The 12,201-nt window shown below is 38.0% G+C and overlaps 1 protein-coding gene across 1 annotated transcript in view; it reads right to left on the bottom strand.

The window, feature by feature from the left end:
• Positions 1-12,201, bottom strand: part of DNAH14 (dynein axonemal heavy chain 14) — a 354,473-nt gene that overhangs the window by 260,237 nt on the left and 82,035 nt on the right. Inside the window, exons 12-15 of the mRNA XM_032393957.1 lie at positions 8,220-8,349; positions 2,587-2,866; positions 2,084-2,129; positions 1,899-1,996 (exon numbers count right to left, since the gene is read on the bottom strand). Of these exons, the coding sequence (XP_032249848.1) occupies positions 1,899-1,996; positions 2,084-2,129; positions 2,587-2,866; positions 8,220-8,349 (554 nt within the window). The remainder of the gene's footprint in view (positions 1-1,898; positions 1,997-2,083; positions 2,130-2,586; positions 2,867-8,219; positions 8,350-12,201) is intronic.

Here is a 12,201-nt window from a genome sequence, read left to right on the forward strand (position 1 = left end):
AAAATACTCATGAAAGAAATTGAGGAAGACACAAAGAAATGGAAAAACGTTCCATGCTCATGGATTGGAAGAACAAATATTGTGAAGATGTCAATCCTACCTAGAGCAATCTACACATTCAATGCAATCCCCATCAAAATACCATCCACTTTTTTCAAAGAAATGGAACAAATAATCCTAAAATTTGTATGGAACCAGAAAAGACCCCAAATAGCCAGAGGAATGTTGAAAAAGAAAACCAAAGCTGGTGGCATCACAATTCCGGACTTCCAGCTCTATTACAAAGCTGTCATCATCAAGACAGTATGGTACTGGCACAAAAACAGACACGTAGATCAATGGAACAGAATAGAGAGCCCAGAAATGGACCCTCAACTCTATGGTCAACTAATCTTCGACAAAGCAGGAAAGAATGTTCAATGGAAAAAAGACAGTCTCTTCAACAAATGGTGTTGGGAAAATTGGACAGCCAGATGCAGAAGAATGAAACTGGACCATTTCCTTACACCACACACAAAAATAGACTCTAAATGGTTGAAAGACCTCAATGTGAGACAGGACTCCATCAAAATCCTAAAGGAGAACACAGGTAGCAACCCTTTGACCTCAGCCACAGCACCTTCTTCCTAGACACATCGCCAAAGGTGAGGGAAGCAACGCAAAAATGAACTATTGGGACTTCATCAAGAAAAATACTTTTGCACAGCAAAAGAAACAGTCAATAAAACCAAAAGACAACTGACAGAATGGGAGAAGATATTTGCAAATGACGTATCAGATAAAGGGCTAGTATCCAAAATCTATAAAGAACTTATCAAAGTCAACACCCAAAGAACAAATGATCCAATCAAGAAATGGGCAGAAGACATGAACAGACATTTTTCCAAAGAAGACATCCAAATGGCCAACAGACATATGAAAAAGTGCTCAACGTCGCTCGGCATCAGGGAAATCCAAATCAAAACCTCAATGAGATACCACCTCACACCAGTCAGAATGGCTAAAATTAACAAGTCAGGAAACGACAGATGTTGACAGGGATGCGGAGAAAGGGGAACCCTCCTACAGTGTTGGTGGGAATGCAAGCTGGTGCAGCCACTCTGGAAAACAGTATGGAGGTTCCTCAAAAAGTTGAAAATAGAGCTACCATATGACCCAGCAATTGCACTACTGGGTATTTACCCCAAAGATACAAATGTAGGGATCTGAAGGGGTATGTGCACCCCGATGTTTATAGCAGCAATGTCCACAATAGCCAAACTGTGGAAAGAGCCAAGATGTCTATCGACAGATGAATGGATAAAGAAGAAGTGGTATATATAGACAATGGAATATTATGCAGCCATCAAAAGGAATGAGATCTTCCATTTGCAACGACGTGGATGGAACTGGAGGGTATTATGCTGAGTGAAATAAGTCAAACAGAGAAAGACATGTATCATATGACCTCACTGATATGAGGAATTCTTAATCTCAGGAAACAAACTAGGTGTTATGCACAAACAATGAATCATGGAACACTACATCTAAAACTAATGATGTAATGTATGGTGATTAACATAACAATAAAAAAAATTAAAAAGATGGAAACAGAATCTTGTTATGCTATAAGATATGGCTTATTTAAGTCTCATAAAATTCTGTAGTATATCATTGAAAAATCCAAACCTTAGGCTATTTTCCTAATGCCCATCTTTTATGCACTTTGTGGCTGTACGTGTAATTCACACATCCTCAAATAATCCCAAGTTCACACTGATCCCAAAGACTGGGACTTTCTGATCTCCTGATACACTGTAGTATGTGCCACATCTCTGGGTATAAGCATCAAATGCCTACATCTAAGAAAATATTGCCAAAGGAGGCAATGTATCTAGCTAAACTTTTAAAATACTTACTTATACATTTTTCAATGTCAGTCACCATATTTTGAATTTTTATTGAAAACTCTAATCTGTTGGGAGCTAAGAAGAGATTTGTAGCAAATTCCGAAAATCTGAGAAAATAAAAGCTTATTTCAGAAAAATGCAGTAACTAACAGAAATTATAATTACTTGTAATTTTTAAAATGTCGACTACTTACTCATCATATATGTATTTATTCTCAAACTCAGTCATGATTTCGATGTCTGTAAGAATCCATTGAAAAAAAGAGAGAATAAAACACTGATTGGTATTTAAACCAGCTAAATGATCAATTGACATGTGTCAGTGGTTCCCAAACACCTAAGAATAAGCTGGAAAGGTCATCTAAAAGGTAATGTTCCAGCAGGACACCTCACCCCCAGATCTTGATGGAGTCCGAGAGCTTTAACTGTTAACAAGCATCCCAGGTGGTGTTCATCCTCACGGAGGGGGTCCCCAGGTCCCTTTAGTGAGAAATGGTGTGAGTACTGAGACCAAAATGAATGATGGTGTTATTACTTACACACACCACAAATGATCTAAATTTATGCTCACTTTGAGCATTCTTAACATTTACAACCTAGTCACGGGTCTTATATAAACTACTATAATTTTCTCTCATTTGTCTTTTCCAGCTGTTAGGACATTTTCCTTCTTTCTTAATAGTCTCCTTCATCTTACCTGAAAGAATTCCTTCAAAGTTGTAAGAGCCTTTTTTTGGTTTCTTCATTATTTGCAGTTCTTCACTGGAGTGTTTCATGAGACACCCAACTTCATTTTTTGATGCCTCATCTTCTTCACACAACTCAGATTCTTCGGAGGACTTGTCAGACTCATGAGAGTTCTCTGTGGAAATTTCTGAAGACTCACTCTCTTCGGGAATGCTCAAGTGTAGAATTACTTCAAATACTGGTGCATATATTTTTCTCAAATCCTCATCCATTTTAATCCTATTCAAAATCTAATGAATAGACACGTTAGGATGACAGTTCTAACTGAAAGAACATTCCTTTAAATTAGAATGATACAGCTCTAACTTTTAAATGACCAATAATAACTTCAGTATAACTGAATAACATTATGTTACCATGTAACTGACATTTGCATGTTAAAATAAGTTAATGTAAAACACAGGTACATTATAATGCAGTAGTCTCCCCCAGAAGACTGTAAATTAATGCCAGAGTGGCTACATAGTAATCATCTGAGAGCTTATTAAAAATACAAATTCTTAGGCCCTATCCCCAGAGATTATGAGTTAAAAGGTCAGGGGCAGGGCCCAAGAATCTTTTTTTTTTTTAATTGAAGTATAATTAACATACAATGTTACATTTGTTTCAGGTTACAATATATTGATTGAGCAATTTTATACCAAGAATTTGAATCATTTAAAAGCTGAGCAGGAGACTTTACTGTGTAATCCACATTAAGAATTATGAATCAGGAATATACTTCAAATCCATTTCTATAGGCACTAGTTCCTCACTTTAACATACATATCCTAGTACGGGTATCCATCTCTAACGAGAAATAGCCGGAGTATTTTACGTATAAATATCTTACTTATACAATGTGTTTGCCCTTAGGCTCTGTCTCGGCATGGGTTCTCCACTAATGAATGGATTCCTCAGAGCCCACATGCAATCCATTGTTCTGAGGCACCCAATGTTTCTCAGTGGTTAGCTATTTTGCCTGTTAGAACCTCGACCATTCATTTATAAATAAAGGCAGTTAACAGTATAAACAAACACCATTAACACCCTATTAAGCTGCTGGGAAAAGAGCCTGAGTAGATGCTGAGGGTGATATGCAATCCTTAAATGTTCCACACAAATAAATAGGAAGTTTCTATGGATGATTAAAAACTTCTGCAAAATGGATAGTGCTGATAGTGCACCCCATTGTGAATGCCCTAGTGCCACTGAATTTTATTTGTAAAAATGGTTAAAATGGTAAATTATACATTATGTACATTTTATCACAATAAAGAAGTTCACAGACAATTCCAAACAAATATATAATGTGTTGTGTAGCTTCTTCTGGAAAATAACCTCTAATTCTGATAATGACTGGACCTCAACCCCTACACACATTCTAATATTATAGTACATACATATTTTGCATAGACTTATTCTTGAAATATGTATGCTGGACTTACTACTTGATACAGTATACTTGGATCTATATCAAATACTGAAGTATACTTGATACAGTATACTCATAGCATACCATAATTTGATATAGTTACAAATTGATGAGTACTTATCATGTCCTAGGCACTATAGTAAACAGGTTACCTTCACCTCATCTTCACAGTAACCTTGAGGAAGAAATTATTACTCTTATTATGCATAAAAAGAAAACTCAGACTCGGGAAGCTTATATTGTCAAAGGCTATATTGCTAGCATGTAGTTAAGGCTAAAGTTTGTTGTGGGTCTGTGACTCCAAAGCCCACAGTTAAAATATGAAGTGGGGCTTGAAAATCTTTTTGTAATAAATTTTTTGGGTGTCTTTTTTCATGCCAACAAGAATGGATCTCAGCAAATAGTCTGATTTCCTCAAGACTGTACATTACAAGATAGAAATAGCTACATCTAAATTCTACAGTATGCAATGGGAAGTGGGGACCTCCCCCACTTTAGCCCTGCTCTCTCTTGAGAGTCAAATCTAGATTTCCAAAATCCTAATAGAAATATTTTCACCTGGTTGCCCACAGGTACCTCTGACTCAACACATCCCAAATAAAATAATTATCTATCTTTTTTAAGATTATTTATTTATTTGAGAGAGAGAGAGAGCACAAGCAGGGGGAGGGGCAGAGGGAGAGGGAGAAGCAGGCTCCCCCCTGAGCAGGGAGCCCGATGCGGAACTCGATCACAGGACCTTGGGATCATGACCTGAGCTGAAGGCAGACGCTTAACCGACTGAGCCAGTCAGGCGCCCTTGGACTAGATATTAGAATGTGCTCAAAAACTCAGTCCATAACAACATGAGTTTAGCAAAAATAGGAGAGAACCAAGGTCAGATACTAGAGGGCAGAGTATGAGCGAGATGCTACAATCAGGGCTGTGGGGCAAAAGTGGAACCAGGGACACACAGGATCACAACACTGTCTACATCAAATCTACTCATAAGCAAACTGGAAAATCAGAATCAGTATTGAATTTTAAAACATCAAAATTAAGAATTTCTATTACCAAAGATCTATACCTAAGATTAATAGACAAGGACAAAGTTAAGAGGTAATATTAACAAAGTCTAAAATTAACAAAGAATCAATATCTGGAATACACAAAAAGTCCTAAAAATCAGTAAGAAACCCAATAGAAAAAATGTTCAAAAGTATCAATATGCAATTCAAAGAAGAAAAGTGGGAATACTGTGTAACAATCAGAAACGATAAATTACATACGTGTGTGTGTGTGTGTGTGTGTGTGTTTCTGTTTGCACATACTGTCATAGATTGGGTTCCCTGGGAAGCCAATTTGAGACAGGCAGGATGTAAACACTAAGGAATGTGCCTGGGTCAACATGTGTGGAAGGGAGAGAAAGCAAGCAGGGTGGGTAGAGGGGAAGGCTGAGCTGTTATACAGTCCACACCATAGGCTTGGCCAAGCCATGGGGAGCTCAGGAGCAGGAATGGCCCTTCAGAGTTTTTAATATCCTTGTAACAATTGTTCATTGCATGTGGGCCTCCCCCAAAAAGGGGCATGACCTTGAACAAGGGGGCTGCACTTGAAGCCATCTCTGAAAAAGCAGACAGCTAAAGGCTATCTGCTGACAACACTTCCAGTCCCACACTGAGGGCATTTGGTGGCATATCACTGTGAGATCTGGACCCAGACCCACCGATATGTGACACGAGTCTTGACAACATAATGTTGAGTGAGAAAATGTACAGATGCAGCATAGCACTGTGACCCTATGCAAACTTTAACATGTATATTCCAGTAATCAATAATATATTTCAAAAAAAATTTACTGTGAACTATGGAGGGCAGATTGAAGAATGCACAAAAAATAATGCATGAAGATTTATATTTTCATGGCCTAACAAATGGTTATGGTCTGTATTTTATAAATAGTTTTGTAATTCAGTAAGAAAAAAACTCCACCAGAAAAATGGGAAAGAACACCAAAAAGTCATAAAAATGAGAAATACAAATGGCTAATGAGCATAAGAAAAATATCTAAGATTATGAGCAATACGCAAAAATTAAGACCAGTTAATCCCAGATTTCAGTTATCAATAAGCAACAGCAAGTATAAAATAGTATACATTTAAAAGGCAGTCTTTAATAGAAATTGGTATAACCTTGTCTAAAGAGAAATTCTGCAATGTAAATGGAAGGCCATAAAAAGGTCCATAGTGCTGATTTAATGTTGACCCTAAGGAAAAAATTAAAGCAGTGCATATATTTTTATCTAAAAATATTTCTATTCTGAAGTGTTCATAAAGAACTAGTAGAAGCAATTCCCTTAGAGTATGGGCTGGAACTATAAAGCACACAGGCTAAATCCACAAAACAAAACAAAACAAAAAAACCCACAAGATTTTTATGAAAAAAATTATAAAAGACATAGAAAAACATTAAAGAAGACTTAAACGAATTTTACAATCATGTGGGAAGACCTAGTATCATAAAATATTAACTCTCCCCACCTTCTAGGCAATTTCAATCAAAATCCAAATAGGGTCTGATTCTAAAATGTATACGGAAATGCAAACAGCTGAGAATAGACAAGACACTCTTAGAAAAGGAGAAGACTTATTTCAAAGCTATACCATTAATCTGGTGTGGGATCGGCAGAGTAACAGGCGAGTAGATCAATGGGACAGAGTAACAGTTTGGAAAGAGAAGACACGTGTATGGAGACATATGATAAATGATAAAGAAAGAGCTGCTGTGCAGATCGGCAGGGAAGGGATGTAAAGAAATTGTGCCTGAGCAACAGTCACTCATACAGAAATAAATGAAAATGAACCCTAACATACACTACGCACAGATTTAGAGATAAATGTGAAGGACAGACTCCAAAGCTTTCATAAGAAAATAGAGAAGAATATATTTATGACTCAGGATGGTAAATAATTACAAACACAAACACAAATATAAGGATTGATAAAATCAATTACACTGAAATTAAGAATTATAGATAATAGAGGTGCTTGGGTGGCTCAGTCAGTTGAGCGTCTGACTCTTGATTTCGGCTCAGGTCATGACCTCAGGGTCATGAGATTGAGCCCCATGTCAGGCTCCACACTCAGCGGGAGTCTGTTTTCCTCTCTCTCTCCCTCCCTCTTCCCCTGCCCCTACTCCTGCTTGCACTCTCTCTCTCTCAAATAAACAAATCTTAAAAAAAGAATTATTGATAATAATACATCATAAGGGAATAAAAGTAACAAGCCATCTAGTAGGAAAAGATAACTGCAATATAGACATGAAGAATTCCTACAAAATAATAAGAAAAATCAATCCAGGAGCTTAATGGGCAAAAATTTCCAGTAACATATATTTTAAAATATACCAGTAATAAGAGAAATACAAATTAAAATAAAAAATGTAGATATTTTATTTTCCCTTGTTACCAAATCTACCTATTTTTAAAGGAAAAATGTGTAAAGTATACATATTATACAGTGCTATCTCATAAAAATGCTGCTTTGCCAACTAGGACAAGCATCTAGCACATAAAGTTTAATCCCAATAAAATATTAGGGGGGTGGGATACAATTCTTCATGGCAAGAAAAGATTTCCTAATTAAAGTTTTTCTAGGATTCTGTCAAGATTTCTCATATTTGTCTTGTATCATTTTTGAGTTAGTAATAACGAAAAAAGTACTCTGAAGACCAGCAAAGATTTAGAGGTATATAGTAGTGGGGGCCGAAGGGGGTAGCTGCTACTTTAGATAGGGTGGTCTCTCCTGACCATTCCCATGTAAAGTAGCGTACAGCATCACTCTGCATTCCCTTATCTTCCTTTGCTTTTCTTCATGGCACTCATGGCTTCATTATCTGTCTCTCTTAGCAGAATATAAACTCCAAGAGGTCAGGGACGTGTTCTGCCCACTGCTGTATTCCAGTGCCTAGCTCAGTGACTGGTAAATAATAAGTACTCAATAACGCGTGAACAAATGAACCAACTGATATAAGTGTAATTATAGCTTTCTACAGTGGGAAGGATGTCTGTGTGTGTGTGTGTGTGCACGTGTGCAAGAGACTGTGAATAATCATAAATCATATTTTTAATTCCAAACTTATTCATTTTACATAAAAAAATCTATGCTTATATTTTTCAAAGACCATTTTACCTCATTAATATCTGCTTCCGTTTTTACTTCTGACTTTAAAACAGAAGTGGCACGTAAATTTGAATTATCAACAAATTCTTCGTAATCATCTGTTATCTTTTCAGTGACAGAGAAAACATTCCTGTATATTCTAGATTAAGAAATAAGAAGGAAAAAAACATAGTCTTTCCAAACTTTTATATCTTATTAATATCCAGAACACATCAATAATTAGACATTCCTCCAAAGGAGATATATGTACAGGTGGTCAATCAGTACAAGAAAAGATGCTCAGTATCACTCATCATTGGGGAAATACAAATCTAGGCCACTGTGAGATATAACTTCACAACAATTAGGATGGCTCCTATTTTCTAAAAGTATCTCTCAGTAATCCTGTCACTGAGGATTAGCACCCTGGTGCTTGCTGGTGGGAATCAAACTAGAGCAGCTACCGTGGAAAATAGCTGGACACTCCTCAGAGAGGTATATGTGGGATGGCCATATGATATAGCAACTCCAACTCAGGGCATATCAACAAAAGAAACAGAAATGATAACAACATCATTCACAAGAGCAAAAGGTAAACACGACCCAAATGTCCATCAATAGAGGAATGAATAAATAAAACATGGTGTATACATACTAGACTGTTATCTAGCCTTAAAAAGGAAAGAAATTCTCATACGTGTTACAACGTGAATGGACCTTGAAAACATTATACTGAGCAAAATAAGCCAGATAAAAAGTTCAAATATGGTATGAATACTCCACCGAATAAGTTACCTAGAATAGGTAAATTCAGAGAGACAGGAAGTACATTAGAGGTCACGAGGGCTTGGTGGAAGGACGGGGGCCATGCACAGGGAATGAATTGTTACTGTTCACTGCACACAGAGTCCCAGTTTAGGATGATGAAAATGTTCTGGAAATGGATATGGTGAAGGTTGCACAACACTGTGAATGTGCTTAATGATACTGAATTGTGTTACTTGTATTTTACTACAATAAAAAAATCATATGTCTCATTTCAGCAAGATGGAAAAGTAAAAATATTCTATTACTCTTAACTGTGGGAAATAAAAAAATGAAGCATTTTTATGGAAAAGTGAAGATTTACAAATATATGCTAATATGGAGATAAAATTTAAATCATAATTATTAGGAAGATGGAGATTTCATAAACACACTGAAAAGCATAAGAAACACTAAATCAAGGAGGTAGAGGGAGGCATCGGGAATTAAGAGCCATTCGACTGAATCAACAAAAATGAGAAAATTGAGAAACTGAAAGAGAAAAATTAACAAAGTAAAATAAATAATAAGCATAAATAAAATGGAAGGAATAAAAGCAAAGCATACCATTTATTACTAAATGTGAACAGGTTCAATCTCCTACTAATCAAAAGACAGAAACTATCAGACTGAGTTAAAAAGCAGTATCAAATCATAGTAAGATACAATAGACATCTCAATTTAAGGTGAAAAAATAAGGTAGAAAATAAACCTATGAGGAATTTCTGGCAGCAAGATAATGGCACAGAACCATTTAAGAAAATCTTTCCACATACCTTCATAAAAATCAGAAAAATAAACAATCTGAATAGGACCACATCTATTAAAGAAACTGAACAATTCATAAGCTTTCAAAATAGAAAGCCCCAGGCCCAGATAGGTTTTCTTGTGCATTCTGTCAAACACTTAAGGAAGAAATTATACCAATTCATTCAAAAAGCCCACTATTTTCCTGGAACCCAAACCAGACAAAGACATCACAAGAAAACTACAGACCAATATCCTTTATTGGACAGAGGCACAGAAACCCTCAACAAAATACCAACAAACTCAATCTAGCTGCATATACAAAGGATTCTATACCATAACTGAGTGGAATTTATCCCAAGAATGCAAGGTTGGTTCAATGTATAAAAATATACATATGGGGCGCCTGGGTGGCTCAGTTGGTTAAGCGACTGACTTCAGCTCAGGTCAGGATCCCGAGGTCCTGGAATCGAGCCCTGCATCAGGCTCCCTGCTCGGCGGGAAGCCTGCTTCTCCCTCTCCCACTCCCCCTGCTTGTGTTCCCTCTCACGCTGTCTGTCTCTCTCTCTCTGTCAATTAAATAAATAAATAAAATCTTTAAAGATATATATATACACATATATATGTAACTTAATGTAGTATACCATATTAGCATAAAATAAAAAGCACACGATTATTTCAACTGACACAGAAAAACAGCACTTAACAAAATCTAACATTTCATGTGAAAACATTAAACTAACAAGGAAACTTCCTCAACCTGATAAAAAGCACCTGCAAAAACCCCAGTTAACTTCTTTCATATTTAATGAAAAAAGACCAAAGTTTCCTCTCTGAGATGAGGAATAAAACAGGAATGGGTTCTTCCCACTTCTAGTAACATTGTACTGAAGATTCTAGCTAGGGCAATTAGGCAATAAAAAGTAATAAAAGATGTAAGACTGGACAAAAAAAGAAGTAAAACTATCTCTATTTGCAGGTGTTATGATCCTGCATATCCTAAGGAGAAAAAAAAAATAAAAAACTTAGAACTAATAAACAAGTTAAGATTGCTGGATACCAGATAAATATACAAAAATCAGCTTTATTTCAAATACATTAGCAATTAATAATCCAAAACAAAATTTAAAAAAATAATTCCAGTTACAATGGCATCAAAAAGAATAAAATACTTAAGAGTAAATAAAAGAGGGGGGCGGAGCAAGATGGCGGAGGAGTAGGAGACCTGGATTTCGTCTCCTCTCAGGAATTCAGCTGGATAGGGATCAAACCATTCTGAACACCTACGAACTCAACAGAAGATCAAAGAAAAGAATAGCAACAACTCTCTGAACAGAAAAGCGACCACTTTCTGGAAGGTAGGACGTGCGGAGAAGTGAATCCGAGGCGTTATTCGGGAGGATAGACGGCGGGGGAGGGGCCTCCGTCGGCCGGCTACTGGCAAGTGATAGAGCCGCGGAGCACAAAATCGGAACTTTTAGAAGTCGGCTCCGCTGAGGGACGTCACTCTGGTGGCGAAGTGGGGGGTGGAACCCTCGCGGGACAGTGTGGTCTCAGGACCCTCGGGGTCACAGAAAGACCGGGGGTGCCTGAGTGTGGCAGAGCTCCCAGGTATCGAAGCGGGGAAGCCGGCTGCAGAGACGGAGCCCAGGCGCGGGCTCTCAGCCCGGGGTTGCTATAAACCGTGATCCGCGGCACAGTCGGGCCACTGCTCCTCCAGCAGGGACCCAACAAGCGGCAGATCCGGGGAGACTCACCTTCTTCCCCCGGGAGGAGAGGTGCGGGAGCGCACCGCGGAGATCTGCTGGGTTTGGAGACTCCACCCGGGGTCGGGTGCAAGATAGAAAGGCGCGGTCACAGGCCGGGTGAGCGCGGAGTGTGGCCGGAGACCGGGGAGACGGGAGTGACTGACTGCTTTTCTCTGGGGGCTCCCTGAGGAGCGGGACCCCGAGTTCTCGGCTCCTCCGGGGCGGAGATTGGGAGGCCGCCATTTTCACTCTCCGCCTCCAAAGCTGTATGGAAAGCTTGCAGGGAACAAAAGCTCCGGAGAGCAAACCCGAGCAGATGACTTAGCCCGGACCGGCAAGGGCGGGGCAATTCTGCCTCCAGCAAAGACATTTGGGAACCACGGCAACAGGCCCCTCCCCCAGAAGATCAGCGAGAACAGCCAGCCAAGACCAGGTTTACCAATCAATGAGAACGGCAGAACTCCAGCGCTAGGGGAATACTGCACATAGAATTCATGGCTTTTTTACCATGATTCTGTAGTCTTTCAAAGTAAATTATTTTTTTTAACTATCTTTTTTTCTTTTTTCTTTTTTTCTTTTTTTTTGAATTTTTCTTTTTCCCTTTTTCAACCAACATCTTATCAATCCCTTTTTTTAAAAAAAAACATTTTTATTTTTCATTTTTAAAGTCATATTCTATCCCTTCATAGTAGTTACCCGTATTTTTGGCATAT

Source organism: Phoca vitulina, unplaced genomic scaffold (assembly GCF_004348235.1).
Source record: "Phoca vitulina isolate PV1807 unplaced genomic scaffold, GSC_HSeal_1.0 scaffold78, whole genome shotgun sequence".
In the NCBI taxonomy this organism is placed as follows: Eukaryota; Metazoa; Chordata; class Mammalia; order Carnivora; family Phocidae; genus Phoca; species Phoca vitulina.